Source organism: Muscardinus avellanarius, assembly GCF_963383645.1.
Source record: "Muscardinus avellanarius genome assembly, chromosome: 12".
Lineage (NCBI taxonomy): Eukaryota > Metazoa > Chordata > Mammalia > Rodentia > Gliridae > Muscardinus > Muscardinus avellanarius.
This window is the reverse complement of record NC_137798.1, coordinates 28,689,920-28,707,746: the sequence shown is the minus strand read 5'-3', so window position 1 is coordinate 28,707,746 and position 17,827 is coordinate 28,689,920. Positions and strand designations below refer to the sequence as shown.

The following is a 17,827-nucleotide window of genomic DNA, read 5'->3' as shown; positions in this document are numbered from 1 at the left end:
TGACAACAGGAGGAAATGCTGAACTCTGCAGCTGCAGACTGGGACTCTGCTGACCCTGGTCAACTTTTTCTTTTTTTTTTTTTTTGGTACTGGGGATTGAACCCATGGGATTCTGTCTCAGAGCCACAGCCATAGCACTATTTTATTTTTAAATAGGGTCTTGCTAAATTGCTGATGCTGGCCTCAAACCTGAGATCCTCCTGTCTCAGCTTCTCTAGCACTGAGATTACAGGCATGGCCCACCACACCTGGGTCTAGTCAACATTTGGGGATGATAACCCAAATTGCAGATTTCACAAAATTTAAGGGGTAGGGGCTAGGCATGTTGGTGCTCGCCTATAATCCCACCTATTTGGGAGGCTAAGGCAGGACGATCACAGGTATGAGGTCAGTCTGGCGATTTAGTAAGATCTTGTCTCTAAATAAAAATGTAAAGCCGGACGTGGTGGCGCACACTTGTTATCCTCGCGCTTGGGAGGCTGAGACAGGAGGATTGCGCAGGTTTGAAGCCAGCCTCAGCTACTAAGTGAGGCTCTCAGTAACTTAGTGAGACCCTGTTTCCAAATAAAATATAAAATGAGTCTGGGAGTATAGCCCGAAGGTGGAAAGCCTCTGCGTTCCACCCCCAGTACCACCAAAAACAAAAACAAAAACAAAAACAAAAACAAAAAACAAACAAAAAGTAAAAATGCGGAGGGCGTAGCTCAGTTGTAAAACATTTGTATAGCACTCATGAGGGCCTGGGTTCAATTCCCATTCTTGCAAAAAAGAAAAAAATCAAGTCATGGTGGCACACACTTGTAATCCCACTACTTGAGAAGCTGAGACAGGGGCATAACAGGTTTAAGACCAGCCTGAGCTGTAATTTAGTGAGAGTCTCAGCAACCTAGACCCTGTTTTAGAACAAAAATAAAAAAGGGCTAGGGGTATAGCTTTAGGTAGAATAGCTATAAGTTCAATCCCCAGTAACTAACTCGAGCACGTGCAAACTCACACACACACACACACACACACACACACACAGATGAGAGAGAGAGAGAGAGATGAAGAGAGAGAGAGAGAGAGAGAGAGAGAGAGAGAGAGAGAGAGAGAGAGAGAGAGGAGAAGGGGTTTGAACTAATAAAATCAAGGGGGAAACTCTATTTTCTGTAGGTGAGAAGGATGCATAAAAACTCAGAGGAATTAATAAGTTACCAAGAATAATCAAGAATAATTTAGGTATGGCAGTGCATACCTATAATCCTAGTATTTGGAAGGCTCAGACAGGAGAATCGCAGGTTGGGGAACAGCCCCAGCAATGTAGTGAGACCCAGTTTTAAAACATGTAATAGAGCAGGGTGTGGAGGTGCCTGCCTGTAATCTTAATACTGTGGAGGCTGAAACAGGAGGATTGCAAATATGAGGATAGTGAGACTCTTAGCAACCTAGAGAGACCCTGTTTCAAAACAAAAAATAAACTGGGTATGGTGGTGCACATTTGTAATCTTGGTACTTGGGAGGCTGAGACAGGAGGACTTCAGGTTCAAGGACAACCTCAGCAACTTAGTGAGACCCTGTTCCAAATAAAATAGGGTTTAGGGTAAGCTTGGAGGTAGAATGCCCCTTGGTTCAATCCCTAGTACTACATCATACATACATACATACATACATACATACATACATACATGAATGGTTGGGGTGTAGAATGTCCCTGGGTTTAATCCCTAGACAACTGCATTAAAAAACATACCACAGAAACAAAAAATTAAAATTGCTGGGGAGCCGGGTGTGGTGGCGCACACTTGTAATCCCAGTACATGGGAGGCTGAGACAGGAGGGTCGCAGATTTCTAGAAGACAGCCTCAGTTACTTCATGAGACCCTCTGCAACTTAGTGAGACCTTGTTTCCAAATAAAGAATAAAAAGTAGGGCTGGGGTTATAGCTCGGAGATAGAATTCCCCTGAGTTCCATCCACAAAGAAAAAAAAAGATAATAATAAGTATAAAGTTCTATATCTGGAATTTTAAAAATTTTCCTTAATTAATTAATTAATTAATTTTGCATTATTGGGGATCGAACTCAGGGGCATTCTACCTTTGAGCTACACCCCCCCAGCCCTGTTTTTATTCTTTATTTTGTAACAGGGTTTCACGAAGTTGTAGAGGTCTTGTTAAGTAGCTGAGGCTGTCTGTGAACCTGTGATCCTCCTATCTCAGCCTCCCAAGTACTGGCATTACAAGTGTGTGCCACCAAGCCTGGTCTATATCATATATATATTTTTTTAAATTTGGTGGTACTGGGGGTAAAACCCAGGGGCTTTTCTACCTCTGGGCTGTATTCCCAGACCTATTTTGTACTTTATTTGGAAACAGGGTCTGACTAAGTTGCTGAGAGCCTCACTAAGTAGCTGAGACTGGCTTTGTACCTGTGCAATCCTCCTGTCTCAGCCTGCCAAACACTGGGATTACAAGCATGTGCCACCATGCCCGGCTTTATCTAAGATTTTAAAATAACACCTTTTACAGGTCCAGAAAGAAGGTGGGAAAGGAAGAAGAGATCTTTGGTTTGAGATGGGGGGAAAAACGAGTTGTAGTGTGAGTTCAGACTGAGACTCCACTGTCAGTGGCAATGCCTGCAGTGACCTGTGTGGCTTCTTGTGCTTCCAGGGTGACACTGACAGCGTAAAGTAAGTGCAGAGGAGTCTGGGAATGGTGAACGTGGGTTAAAGAAACTGGGTTTTTAGACTAAAAGAAGAATAGAAGACTCAGGTGGACAGAATATCTTCTCCCTCTCTCTTTCTTCTTTCTTTCTTTCTTTCTTTCTTTCTTTCTTTCTTTCTTTCTTTCTTTCTTTCTTTCTTTCTTTCTCTCTTTCTTTCTTCTTTCTTTCTTCTTTCATACTAGGGATTGAACCTAGAGGCATTTTACTTCTGAGCTACAGTCTTAAATGCTAAGAAGGGCTATTGTGTGGAAGAGGGTTTTTTTGTTGTTTGTTTTGTTTTTAATTTTGTGCAGTCCCAGAGAGGTCTAGGACTACTGGGTAGAAGTTGTGGAGATGAAGCATTTGGCTGAGTGGAAAGAAGAGTTATAGCTCTCCTTAAAAATAGAGCAAGTTGTCTAATAAAGTACTGAAGTTTTATAGTCCCTGGGAATTTGAAGCAGAAAATGGATAAAATAGCAGCCTAAGTTTTGTGTGTTTTGCTGTTACATATTTAAAACTAATGGTGCTGGGAGGATTGTAGGTTTAATGTTCTTTCTCAGGGACTGTTTAGTTTGAGTATCTAAACCTTGGTGGCATCATCCGGGCATTGTTCCTTTTTGGATCAACCTGTGATCTGGATTCTAGTTCTAGAGCTGACACTGGGTCCTAGTGCCAGAACTAGCCTCCCACTCCCACTGCAGGGGATCCCGTGTAGGCCGGGTTGAGGGTGTTAAGGAGCACCTCTTTAGATGCCTTAGAAGTGCCATCTTCCAGCTTCCTCTTCATCTGGGACTGAACCTGGAAGGGAGCTCCCTTAGGTCAAGGGTTAAGGGTGATTTTAGGCCAGCCTCCTATGGACTTGGCTCAGTGTTGGGTGGGGATTGAATTACCCCAAAGATAGAAAGAAGGGTAGGACATCCCGTCCTTGAGATTAACTTGCTGCTGCCTCTGTATTCCTCCTCCTCCTCCTCCTCCTCCTCCTCCTCCTCCTCCTCCTCCTCCTCCTCCTCCTTCTTTTTTGTGGTACTGGGGGTGAAACCCAGGGACATTCTATCTCTGAGCTATACCCCCAGCCCTACTTTTTATTCTTTATTTTGAAACAGGGTCTCACTGAGTTGCAAAGGGCCTCACTAAGTAGCTGAGGCTGTCCAAAAACTGTGATCCTCCTGTCTCAGCCTCCCAAACACTAGGATTACAAGTGTGCGCCACCATGCTCAGCTTGCCTCTGTATTATTCTAACCCAATGGTCTGGTCCCCTCCTGTCACTGATCCTGAAGTGGGAAGTTTGGCTCACTTGTAGAGCACTTGGCTGGGCTCTGAGGCCTCCAGTCAGCTGTGTCCGGGTGGGGACAAAGAGCCCAGTCAGCACTGCTGCCTCCCATGCCCATTTCCTGCTCCCAGGGCCAGGAGGCCTGGAGGAAGCTGGGCCCCGGGGAAGGTGAAGACTAGCTCTCTTCGGGCAGTTCCCTTTGCTCCACGACTGGCTGGCTTTCTTTTTCTTTTCTTTTCTTTTCTTTTCTTTTCTTTTCTTTTCTTTTCTTTTCTTTTTTTTCTTCCTTTCCTCTCCTACTTGAGTTTTCTTCAGTGCTGGGGATGAACCCACAGCCTTGCATGTGCTAGGCAAGTGACTCTACCATTGAATTATATTCCTAACACTACCTGATCTCTTTCTGTGGACTTCCTCCCCCATTCAAAGTGAGCCTCCTGTCCTAACTACCAAGAACAGATCAGGACAAGAGAAATAAAGAAATAAAGCTTGTCTGTGGCTCAGAAAGAGATGAAGCTCAGAAGTGGAAGAAGGCAGATGTTGGAGTTAGGAGGAAAGATGCAGATGGAGGGATATGGAAGTAGAGAAGCAGCAGGGACTAACACATGAACAGTCAACGCGTTCTCATGGTGGATGATGCTGTGGTAAAGGTTACTCTTACTACTTTTCCCTGCACACGTCTCTGAAGCGGAGAACCTTGTGGCACACAGGCTGCAGACTCCGCTGTGCGTAGCAGTCGTCCCCTGTGTCTCTTCCAGTTGGTGGTGTGATTTGTGGGGACCCTGCAGGCCTAGCAGGAGTTTGTATGGCTCACATCTCTGAGTGTACAGGAGTATCGCTTGTGCTTGGCGTTTCTAATGGGAACCCTGGCTTGTGTCTTGTTTAAGCCCGCAGCAGAGCTTGAAGGTAAGAGCAGAGGTTGCAGGACGGGGAGAAGGGCCTTAGGAGCTGTGGAATGGCAGGTGAAAGTCCAAGGGGAAGGAAGGGCTGGCTGGCTGGCTGAGGAGGATCAGCAGATATGGCAGATTGTGGAGGGTAAGATACAGGCACTTTGGTCGTTTGTGGGATACCTGTGGAGACTGTACACTGTGTCTAATCATTAACGGAGCCGGGGGTGGCCTGGAATGATGGGTACATTCTTGCCCAGCCCTGTGATAAGGCTTGGTTGTTTATTGTCTTGTTTACTAGGCAGAACAGCAGTGTTTGAGTGGGACAGGAATGGCCCTCCTCAGGAAGAGCAGGACGTTGGGGCAGTGAGCAGGAGGGGGATGCAGGGGAAGGCGACGGGGTGGTGGGTGAGCAGCTGTTCTGAGAGGCCAGTTTGTCGTCCTTCTCGGAATGAAGTAGCCTCTGGGCCAGATGTATGAGGTCAGGACACAAAACAGGAGGGCGAGGACATGAGGCCCATCGCTGCCAGGACTCGGTGGTTCTGGCTCTTGGTGGTGTGAGGCGCACAAACACGGCACTGGGCTCTCCATCTCCACTGGCCAAGTGGGGAGAGGCGACCTTGCCCCTGGAGCCCCTGGGAGAAGGCTTTAGAATTAAGCACTTCTTCATAATTTTACACATGTTCAGATGTAGACCCTCATCAATCAAGATCAGCCTTCCTCCTCTCCTATCTTTCCATTCGAGCTTTGCTGATATTTCCCCTCCATTATCTGGAGTCCCACTGGTATCCTCTGTGTTTCCTAGTTTGGGCATATTAGAGGAAACATATGTACCTTCTCCTTCTGTGCTTGGCTGAGGTGGGAGGGGGGAAGGGAAAATGGGGGCGGTGGGGAGAGGGCAACAAATATAGTTTAAATGTATAGTATTTATGTTCAATAAAAAAAATTGTTAAAAAAAAGAAAGAATTAAGCACTTCTGCCGGGCGTGGTGGCGCACGCTTGTCATCCCTCGCGCTCGGGAGGCTGAGACAGGAGGGTCGCACGGGTTCGAAGCCAGCCTCAGCTACTTGGTGAGGCTCTCAGTAACTTAGTGAAACCCTGTTTCCAAATAAAATATAAAAATAGGTCTGGGAGTATAGCCCAGTAGAAAGCCCCTGGGTTCCACCCCCAATACCTCCCCCCAAAAAATAAAAGAATTAAGTACTTCTGTCCTGTTCAGTTGCTGAGCTGGGAAGGGAAGTGAGTCACTGTGTCACCAAAGGGAAGGTGCACAGATGCGCTCTCCTGCCTAAGACACGCCAGGGGATCCAAGAGGCATCTGAGGAACTGCACAGCTGTTCCTTCTTTCTTCCCCACTGCATCCTGGGGCTTCTCAGCCTCACAGTGGGCCTGGACCTACTTTTTTGAATTTTTCTTTACAGTACTACTGTAGTAGGTGGCACATGTCTGTAATACCAGTATTTGGAAGGCTGAGACAGGAGGACCACAGGTTCGAGGCCAGCCTCAGCAATTTGGCAAGGCCCTCAGTAACTTACTGAGACTCTGTCTCAAAATAATAAATAAGCCAGGTGTGATGGTGCATATTTGTAATCCCAGTACTTGGGAGGCAGAGACAGAAGGATTGCAGGTTTGCGGCCAGCCTCAGCTACTTAGGCTTTTAGCAACTTAATGGGACCCTGTTTCAAAATAAAGAATAAAAAATAGGGCTGGGGGTGGAGCTCAGAGGTAGAATGCCCCTGGGTTCAATCCTCTGTGCCAAAAAACAACAACAAACTAAAACAAACAAAAAGTGGGTTGCAGTGGCCCAGTACTATAATCCCAGTACTTGAGAGACTGAGACTGCAGCGTTGAAGGTTCAAGGCCAGCTTTGGCAGTTTAGTGAGAAAGTGTTTGAAAATAAAAAGAGACGGGAGTGTAGCTTGAAGGTAATATGCCCTTGGTCTCAATACCAGTATCAATAAAATAAAGTAGTATAGCCGGGCGTGGTGGTGCACGCTTGTAATCCCAGCATTTGGGAGGCTGAGACAGGAGAATTGCACAGGTTCAAAGCCAGCCTCAGTTACTTAGTGAGGCCCTTTGCAACTCAATGAGAGCCTGTTTTAAAATAAAGAATACAAAATAGGGCTGGGGGTGTAGCTTGGAGGTAGAATGTCCCTGGGTTCTATCCCCAGTACTGCCCCACCCCCCAAAAAAAAGTAGTATATTGTAACTTTTTTTGGGAGTGGGTGCTGGGAGGTTGGTATATTTCTCTAAGGTTATTATTATTTTTTGGTGCTGGGCATTGAACCCAGGATCTTGTGCATGTTAAGCATGTACTGTACCATTGAACTATACTCTCAGAGCCTCTGAGATTCTGATGAAAGCTATGAATTCTTTTCTTAGAAAATATTTATATAGCATATAGATATAACACTTGGTAAAATTAAAAGAACTTTAGGCCTTGTGGAGATCCTAGTTAATAAAAATCCTGGCTTAGCTGGGTATGGTGGTTTGTGCTTGTAATCTCACTACTTGGGAGGCTGATTCAGGAGGATGGCAGGTTCACTGCCAGCCTCAGCTACTTAGGCCCTTTGAAACTTAGTGAGACCCTGTTACAAAATAAAGAATAAAAAATAGGGCTAGAGGTGTAGCTTAGAGGTAGAATGCCCCTGGGTTCAATCCCTAGTACCACAAAAAACAAAAACAACAAAAATGCCCCCCCCAAACCCAAAAACAAAACAACAAAAAACCCTGGCTCTTGAAGGATGATCTATAAACTTTACTGAAGCTCATAAATGTTTATGGCTCTTAATTCTGCATTGTCAGCCGGGTGCGGTGGTGCACGCTTGTAATCACAGTACTTGGGAGGCTGATGCAGGAGGATCACAGCACCAGCCTGGTTACTTAGTGAGGCCCTCCACAACTTAGTGAGACACTGTTTAAAAATAAAGAATTCAAATAGGGCTGGGGGTATAGCTTGGAGGTAGAATTCCCCGGAACTCAATCCCCAGTAACACACACACACACACACACACACACACACACACACACACACACACCTGCATTGTCCAGTCAGGAAAAGTGCCTTGTCCCCATTCTACAGGAACCTCTCTTAGATGCAGGATTCTTTCTTTCTTCCTTTCTTTCTTTCTTTCTTTTCTTTCTTTCCTTCTTTCTGTACTGGGGATAGAACCCAGGGGACTTATACCTTTGAGCTCACTCCCCAGTCCTTTTATTTTTTTTGTTTGGGAATAGGGTCTTGCTAGGTTGCTGAGGCTGTCCTTGAACCTGTGATCTTCTTGTGTCAGCCTTCCAAGTACTGGGATTACAGGCATGTAGCACACCCAGTTTGCAGAAATTAATTAATTAATTAATTTATTTATTTATTGTGGTACTGGGGATGGAACCCAGGGACATCTCCAAGCTATACCCCAGCCCTATTTATTTATTTATTTATTTATTTATTTATTTATTTTTGTGGTACTGGGGATAGAACCCAGGGGCATTGTACATCCGAGCTACTCCCCTAGCCCTATTTTTTTATTCTTTATTTTGAAACAGAGTCTCACTGAGTTGCAAAGGGACTAAGTAGCTGAGGCTGTCCATGAACCATCATCCTCTTGTCTCAGTCTCCCAAATGCTGGGATTATAAGCATGTGACACCATGCACAGCTTTGCAGAAATCTTTTTTTTTTTTTTTTGTGGTACTAGGGATGGAACCCAGGGGCATTCTACCTTCAAGCTACACCCCCAGCCCTATTTTTTAGTCTTTCTTTTTACTTTCCTTCTTTCTTTCCTTCCTTCTTTCTATCTTCCTTTTTTTTTCTTTCTTTGTTCTTCTCTTCAGTGATTTATTCTTTATTTTGAAACAGGGTCTCACTGAGTTGCAACCGGCTTCACTAAATAGCTGAGGTGTTCCTCAAATCGCAACCCTCCTGTCTCAGCCTTCCAAATGCTGGGATTTCAAGAGTGTGCCACCCTAGGCTGGGCGTGGTGGTGCACACTTGTAATCCCTGTGCTTGGGAGGCGGAGACAGGAGGATCCCACAGGTTCGAAGCCAGCCTCACTGGCTTAAAAGACCGTGTTTCCAAATAAAAGTATAAAATAGGTCTGGGAGTTGTAGCCTGGAGGTAGAAGGGTTTCCAGGAACCCCAGTACCACACACACACACACACACACACACACACACACACACACACACACAAAACAACAACAACAACAACAACAACAAAAACAACAACAACAAAAACAAACAAACAAAAAACAGTGCGCCACCACCATGCCTGGCTATGCAGAAATCTTTTTTAAACTAGGGATTAAATCCAGAGGCATTCTACCTCCAAGCTACACCCCCAGCCCAATTTTATTTCTTATTTGGAAACAGGGTCTTACTGGTTGCTGAGATTCTCCCTGAGTTGCCAATGCTATCTGAACCTATGATCCTTTTGTCTCAGCCTCCCACGTCCTGGTATTACAAGCATTAGCCACCATGTCCGGCTGCAGGAATCTTTATAAGCACAAAAACAAGCAGCTAAACTGGCAGGCAGAAGGCAGGAAGTCTGGCCTCCATCCTAATCCTTGGCCATACATCCTGACCTGCTGGTCCAGACATTGGATAAGTCACAATGGGACTCGGCAAGGTTAGCAGTAAGATAACAGAGCTAGAGTGCAGGGTCCTAAAGGCTGTGTGTGGGGCGTGGGGTGGAGGAAGGGATAGGAGAGAAAGACTGTGACTTTTCATTACCAAGAGCTGGAACACATCACTAATCCTGTGCAGCTACCAGTTGCCTCCCACTGCCATGACTGGGAATTGAAGTTTTATGTATGAGCAAATCTGAGATCACTGTCCAAGACACTGGGGTTGGGGAGGATGGCGGTGCTCTGCACACAGGTGCCTGCAGATGTTTTGAATGATGATGGTGAGGACATTTCTAGGGCAGAGATTTCCAGTGAAGAGCAGGTTGGAGCACAAACACATACGCTCACTTTGGCCAAAGGCTCCATCTTGGTGACTGTTACTGGAAAGATTGCTTGGGTGTCTGAGGCCCTCTGGGTGGGACGGGTCTGTCACCAATATTGTTTTTCTTTCAGGTCTCTTAACTTTCATTAACTGTGCCTATGTGAAGTGGGGAACCATGGTACAAGATATTTTCACCTATGCTAAAGTATTAGCACTGATTGCCGTCATCATTGCAGGCATCGTTAGACTTGGCCAGGGTAAGAAGTTATAACAATTCACATTTGATAAACATTTCCTAGGAGACACACTCCTAAGCTTGCTTGCTTTGTGTATTACCTCACTTAAGTCTCCCAGTAACCTTCTTTGATAGGCACTGTTGTTATTCCCTTTTTATAGATGAGGAGACAGGCTGAAGCATCAAGTATCTTGCCCAAATTCCTAGTGGTTAGCAGGGGAGCTGAAATGTGTACTGACTCCAAAGCCTGTCTCTTAAGCTCTGTGTCGCTGCCTCCCGGAGGAAGCTGCTCTCTGCAGAGGGGACAGCCATACCCTGGGAGTTGGCTCTTAAGGATTGTTGTGCTCTTTCTTTCTTTGTCCTTGGAAGAGGGCAAGGTCATAAATGAACTCCTTGTACGCACTCCTCCAGTTTCTAGGTATGATGCCCATGCTACAATTACTCTGTTGACCTGGACATACTGAGCCCCGTCCTTCCTCTACCCTGTGTCAGCCATCTCTAATCTTAGAAAAGGGATAGGAATGGGGCAGCCCGCAGGGCAGAGCAGAGCGGGCCTGTTCTCCAGCCTGCTTCTCCACTTTGCTCTCTTATGCCAGGAAGCCGCGTAGGTTCTTGTCAGGATCCCGTCTGTCCTTCTCTGCATTCCGCCCATCTCTATAGATGCCTCAGTTATTCCCTGTCCTCTTGCTGCCAGAGGTGTTCTAGCCCCTTACCTGCTGTTAACCCTTCTGCTTCCCATTGTCTTTGGGTTCCAGGAGCCTCCACTAACTTTGAGAATTCCTTTGAGGGCTCTTCACTTGCAATGGGCGACATTGCCCTGGCACTGTACTCAGCTCTGTTCTCCTACTCGGGCTGGGATACCCTCAACTATGTCACAGAAGAGATCAAGAACCCTGAGAGGTAAGTGCCTCATCACTGAACTGTCCACAGCAATGATAGAGATCACTTATTGAGTTCCAGTGCTAGGGGGTTAAGTTCATCAGCCTTATTTTATTATTATTATTATTATTATTATTATTATTATTATTATTATTATTAGTGGTACTGGGGTTCCTGGAAACCCTTCTACCTTCGGGCTAGCACTCCCAGAACTATTTTATATTTTTATTTGGAAACAGGGTCTCTTAAGCCAGCGAGTCTGGCTTTGAACCTGCGCGATCCTCTTGTCTTCGCCTCCCAAGCGTGGGGATTACAAGTGTGCACCACCACGCCCGGCATCATCAGCCTTATTTTAGTAGATGAAAGGCCAAGTATTCAGAGATTTAACTTGTCTGTGATCCCAATAACAGAACTAAGATATGAACTTCCTCCTTCTGGTATATTTTGTAAATTATTACCATTTATTTTGGTATTGGGGATTGAACCCAGGGGCATTCTACCTCTGAGCTACACCCCAAGCCCTTTTTATTTCATTTAGTTATTTTTTACAATATTGCAGATGGAACCCACGGGCATTCTAACTCCGAGCTACACCCTAGCCCTATTTTTTATTCTTTATTTTGAAATAGGGTCTCACTAAGTTGCAAATGGCTAAGTAGCTGAGGCTGTCCTTGAACTGAGACCCTCCTGTCTCAGCCTCCCAAGTACTGGGATTACAAGCATGTGCCACCATGCCTGGCTGTAAATTTGTTTTTAGAAGGCTTTGTTTGAAGCAGGTTGTGTTGTGTACTTGTATGTGCTTTTATTTATTTATTTTTTATTTTTTGGTGGTACTGAGGATTGAGCCCAGGGGCATTTTATCTCTGAGCTATACCCCAAACCCTATTTTTATTTTTATTTTGAGATAGAGTCTCACTGGGTTGATGAGAGTCTCACTACTTGCTGAGACCCCCATCTTAAAAAAAAATACATACACACACACACACACACACACACATACACACACACACACACACATACACACATAATTTGTGGCACTGGGGATTGAACCCAGGGACATTCTGCCGCTGAGTTACACCCTCAGCCCTATTTTATTTTCTATTTAGAAACATGGTCTCACTAAATTGCGGAGGACCTCACTAAATCCTACGACTGGCCACAAACTTGCAATCTGCCTGTCTCAGCTTTCCTCGGCCTGGGATTATAGGCATGGGCCACCTCGCCCAGCTCTTCTTGATAAAATTTTCACCTCGCTTTATCCCTGTAGATAACTTTAGGTTAGTTTACTTTAGATAACTAACTTAGTTTCATTTTCCCATCCCATTCTTTGTTTTCCTCTTCCATACTGACAGTGTAGTACAGTTTCAGTCATTCGACTGTGGCACCTCACCTGTCTTGTAGTCACACACAGTGAAAAAGGTACTGGCCGGGTGTGGTGGTGCACGCTTGTAATCCCAGCCTTTGGGAGGCTGAGACAGGAGGATCGCGGTTCAAAGACTCAGCTACTTAGTGAGGCCCTGTTTCAAAATAAAGAATAAAAAATGGGGCTGGGGATTGAATGGTAGAATGTCCTGGGGTTCCATCCCCAGTACTGGGGAAAAAAAAAAAAAAAAAAAAAAAAAAAAAAGCAAGCAAGCGTACTGGACAGGGAGTCAGAGGACCCAGAATTTGTTTTCAAGTCATTTATTGGATGACCTTGAGGGAGTTGCCCTGCCTTTTCTTTTCCTGGTTCTTTATCTGTAATTGGGGGGCTGGGGTTGAATTATAGGATCTCTGGGGCTCTAAAATATTATGATTCTGGGAACTAAGATTTGCCAGGGAGTGGAGTTTCTGTAAATTTTCAAAAGAATAACAGTTCGCATACCAATAAACTCCTTTTGGCTTTGATAAACAAAAGCACTCTTGGTACACATCTAAAATTGCAACCTTGGGAGCAGAGAGAATAGAAATGGGATTGAGGCTTGGATGGTGCTTCCACCTACCGGACTGAGGCGGAATGGCCCCGGAACGCGCCCTCTCCTAGGTAGTCTAGCCATCACGGGTGTTTATAAAGATCATGGCTTTTTTGGGCTAGAGGGACCTTGAGAGGCCTTCATGCCTTTCTCTTGGCTACTAGTGAGGATAGCACCCAACTTTCTCACACTGACGAAGGGGTGGGTGGACTTATTTGCCAGGTTGCTGGTTCAGATGCACATATTCTTCCTACTGAAGGCTGCCATGTTCTCTGGAGGTGTTAGATTTCATGATTTGCCACCATAGTTTTTCTTCTATTTCTCAGCCTTAAATTTTCCAGTGTTGATAATCTTAGAGAAGGGATCCTGATACCAAAACCTTTGGATGTAAAAGCAAAACCATTCTGCTCCCATCTTCCTGTCCTGTTATGTTATGACATAGTTCTTTGTCAATTCCTTTGTTCTTGTTTGCACAGCTCTTTCTCCCAATTTGATATTCCTTTCCTCTAGTGTCCCTTCCTTTCTTTTTCTTTTTTCTTTTTTGCTGTATTGCAGATTGAACCCAGGGCCTTGCACATGCTAGGGAAACACTCTACAACTGAGCTACATCCTCAGTAACCTTTAAAAATTTTTTAGTTTAACAAAGGCTTTTGCTAAATCTCCTGGGCTGACCTCAAATTTGCAATCCTCATGCCTCATCCTCCTCTGTACCTGGGATTACCAGCATGCACAACCACACCCAGCTTTTTTTTTCTTCAGTTCTTAAGAGTTGGGAGCATCAGCTAGTCCTCTAGACAACCTCAGACAAAGGCAATGGGGAAATGAATCAGGAATCTCCATCCCTAGAAAGAATGGTGTGGCAGGGAGTCCAGGATTGAAAAAGATGCAACTGTCGACTGGTGTGTGTGTGTGTGTGTGTGTGTGTGTGTGTGTGTGTGGTGTTTTACTAGGGACTAAGCATTGAACACAGGGATTCTACCTGAGCTATACCCTTAGTCCTTCCTTTCTTTGTTTTGAAACAGGTTCTCATTAGGTTGCTGAGAGTCTCACTACATTGTAGAGGCTGTCCTCTAACCTACCATCCTGTCTCATTGTCCCAAGTACTAGGATTACAAGTGTGCACCACCACACCTGGCTCTGATGTCCTTTGTTCTGTTTGGCTCTAGGAACCTGCCCCTCTCCATCGGCATTTCTATGCCTGTCGTCACTGTCATCTACATCTTGACCAACGTAGCCTACTACACTGTGTTAGACATGAAGGACATCTTGGCCAGCGATGCTGTTGCTGTGGTAAAGAATTGTCACTAGCAGAAGGTAGAGGGTGTGAGGGGGGCTTTGGGGTTATTTCCCAGCTCTGTGCAACCCTGGAAAGGTAGAGTCTTGCAGGGAGTACATTTAAGAAACCAGGCTTATTGTGGATTTAGGGTTGGATTTCTGGGAGGGGAAACCTGGGGCAGGTCTATTTATGCCTTTCATCCCCTTTTAGGACTTGCTAGTGACTCCTTCCCACCCCTTTCTCTTAGACTTTTGCAGACCAGGTTTTTGGAATATTTAACTGGACAATCCCACTGGCAGTTGCACTCTCCTGTTTTGGTGGCCTCAATGCCTCCATTGTGGCTGCTTCGAGGTAAGAGTGGCATCTCGCATCTTCTGCTGGCAGGGTATTATGAAGAGCTATGGCAGGAAACGGTAGAACTTATAAGACCTGGACTTTATTAATCTGTTTCCCAACCTTTCTTGTTTCCATCAGCAACCTTCAGTTCTCGCTAATCTCAGACTGAACTCCATTCTCTTTTTGTGGTACTGGGGATGGAACCCAGGGGCCTTCTATCTCTGGGCTACACTCCCAGACTATTTTATATTTTATTTGGAAACAGGGTCTAAGTTGCTGAGGCTTGCTTCGAACCTGCACGCTTCTCCTTGTTTCAGCCCCCCAAGTACTGGAATTACGTGCACCACCACACCCAGCTCAGCTTCTTATTATTTAAACCTTTTGAGGGATAGCAGAGAGGGAGGGCAGTATGGCAGGTGAACCAGCTGTGCCCCAGGCAATTTTCTCAACCTCCCCTATCTTACCTACATAGGCTTTTCTTTGTGGGCTCCAGAGAAGGCCATCTCCCTGATGCTATCTGCATGATTCACCTTAAGCGGTTCACCCCTGTGCCTTCTCTGCTCTTCAATGTAAGTGACCCCAAGGATGAGACCAAAAGCCAGATTGTACAGCAAATTTTAGATTTAACTGTTTTAGCTTCTTGAAAAGCTCCTAAGGGAATTCTGATAGAAAATTCATGGAATGACAAGACTCCCACCATGGACAAGGCCATGCCAACTGCTATAGTGGTTCCTCAGAGAATATAACTCCTTTAAGGAATAATAACCACCTGTAGTCTAAGATAAGACATGAAGTACATAGGGCATGTTATAATGATTAATTACCAAGGCCAACAGTGAGTGAGGTAGTGTTTAAGAGACAGTCTCATCCACTTGGGTAGAGTGGCTAAAAAAAGACTTCTTGGAACAAGTACATCTGCAGTGCATTCTGAAGTTTAGTGTGAGGGTTTTGTGGTAGTGGTGCCATGGTGTAATGGAGTGCACTCTGGACTCTGAATCTATCACTCTGAATCCACCAAGTCCTGCAGGGAAGCAGTGTGCACGGAGGAGGAGGAGAAAGAGCTAGGTATGTAGCTAGAGACATTATGGAGAGTTGTTTTATGCTTTATAGGGGGTTAACTTAGCAAAGATTTGAAGAATGGACTAAAGATCCAGTTGAGATTCTTTTAATAGAGGGCTGGAACTAGCATGCTAAAGGGGTGAGAAGAGAGCAGAGACTGAGGACTGGCAGGGCATAGGTTTGTGGGGACTCACGGGAAAAAAACCCCTGAGTAACAAATGCCCAGAGGCGCTAACTCGGGCTGCACCCGCAGGGTCTCATGGCCCTGATCTACCTGTGTGTGGAGGACATCTTCCAGCTCATCAACTACTACAGCTTCAGCTACTGGTTTTTTGTGGGGCTTTCCATCGTGGGTCAGCTTTATCTGCGCTGGAAGGAGCCTGATCTACCTCGTCCTCTCAAGGTAACTTATCTCTGCTCCATCTGGAACAGCTAGAGTGGCTGCTTCGAGTTTGTGTGTGTGTGATACGGGGATTGTGCCCAGAGGCATTCTACCTCAGAGCTACACTCCAGCCCTGTTCTATTTTTACAGCAGGTCTTTGCTAGGTTGATGCCTCTCACTACTTGCTGAGGTTGTCCTCGAACCTGCAACCCTCTTGTCTGAGCCTCCCAGTGCTGGGATGACAGTACACCACCACACCTGGCTGCTATAAGCCTTCTCACAGGACTGCCAAGAAACCTTTGCCTGGGACTTGATGTTGGTTTTGTTGAAATGGTGGAAAAATGGCTCAGTGCTTTTTTCCTGTGGTCTGTGGTGCTAGGGATGGAACCCAGGGCTTTGGGCATGCCGGGCAAGCGCTCCATCCCTAGCTCTTCAGTGCTCTGATCCTTATGGGAGGCGGGGTTATTTTGACTGGTGAATCCTGATCTAACGCCTGGTTGTTTCCTCTGTCCCCTTAGCTCAGCCTTTTCTTCCCCACTGTCTTCTGCCTCTGCACCCTCTTCCTGGTGGCTGTTCCACTTTACAGTGATACCATCAACTCCCTCATCGGCATCGCCATCGCGCTCTCCGGCTTGCCCTTTTACTTCCTCATCATCAGAGTGCCAGAACACAAACGACCTCTTTGCCTCCGAAAGATTGTGGGTAAGCCTTGGATCCTTAGGTCAGCTCAGCTACTTTACGGTGTTTTTTGCTTTTTCTGCAGATCTACTCCCAAGTCACCCCTGTTGTAGTCCCTTCCTGTAACCAACCACATGGCTTAGATGAATCACCCCTCAGGCCCACCTCTATTCAGTGCCACTGAGCTCAGCCCACCGGGCCTCTGCTTGGCTCTGACTCTAACCTCTCTTTGTAGCATCCACTACACGGTACCTCCAGATTCTATGCATGTCAGTTGCTGCAGAAATGGATTTGGGAGATGGAGAAACGCCCAAGCAAGCAGATCCTAAGTCCAACTAAAGACCACGTGGAACCTGAGACGTGGAACCTGAGACATGGGAAGCAGGTGTCTTGCCTCCAACTGGCTGGAGCCAAGGAAGCTAGAAAGGAGAGCTCAGTTCCTTGGAGACCATCCAGAAGCCTGGTCTAGGCAGCTTCAACCTTTGAACTTGCTTTTTAGAGATGAAAAGTAATTTATTTGTTTTGCTACATATTGTTCTAGATTTTGAAAAGGGATGATAAAGCACTATGGTGGGGAGCATGAAACCAATGGGCTTGTTCTAGGAGCACCTCTGGGTGTGCCACCCACTGCTTCTTTCCTTTAAAAGACCAAGAATGCTCCAAGCTTGTCCTTTTAGAGACAAGAAACTGTCACAGGTGCTGGAAAACAATAAAAGTTGTTCCTCAAGTGTGGCTTCATTTCACAAAGTGTCTCTGGGACAGCTCACCTTAAGCTCAGATTAGCTTAAGGACAGAAACATCCAAAATAATCTTTCCTCCCACTCAAGCCAGCTGCTGGAGGTTGATAAACCAATCTCTACACAGAGATGGCGCCTAAACTACTATGGTAAAATGGTAAGTTATTGCACAAAAACATCTTTTACTCTAATTATCACTAAGATTTTGGGCGCAGCAGTTTTTTGTTTTTTTCTTGTGGGTCTAGAACCCAGGGCCATTTGACCTCCGAGCTACACCTCCTGCTCTATTTTTGATTCTTTATTTAGAAACAGGGTCTCACTAAGTTGCTGAGAGCTGCACTAAGTAGCTTGAACCTGTGTGATCCTGTCTCAACCTCCCAAGCTCTGGGATTGCAAGCATGTACCACCATGCCTGACTTGTGGCTACTATTTTTAAATACATTTTTATCACTATTATCTCTGTGACTGCAATGCAAGTGTGGATAGAACCCTATGGGGTAGAGGTTAAGCTCTTCATGTC

At 45.6% G+C, this 17,827-nt stretch overlaps 1 protein-coding gene across 1 annotated transcript in view; it reads left to right on the top strand.

Moving 5' to 3' along the window:
- The window catches only part of SLC7A7 (solute carrier family 7 member 7), a gene marked incomplete at both ends in the record, with an annotated part of 46,254 nt that extends 29,345 nt beyond the window's left edge, over positions 1–16,909 (top strand). The window contains 8 exons of the mRNA XM_080707392.1: positions 9,905–10,030; positions 10,764–10,908; positions 14,006–14,129; positions 14,363–14,466; positions 14,924–15,020; positions 15,764–15,913; positions 16,411–16,594; positions 16,806–16,909. Of these exons, the coding sequence (XP_080563518.1) occupies positions 9,905–10,030; positions 10,764–10,908; positions 14,006–14,129; positions 14,363–14,466; positions 14,924–15,020; positions 15,764–15,913; positions 16,411–16,594; positions 16,806–16,909 (1,034 nt within the window). The remainder of the gene's footprint in view (positions 1–9,904; positions 10,031–10,763; positions 10,909–14,005; positions 14,130–14,362; positions 14,467–14,923; positions 15,021–15,763; positions 15,914–16,410; positions 16,595–16,805) is intronic.
- Positions 16,910–17,827: the final 918 nt, after the last annotated feature.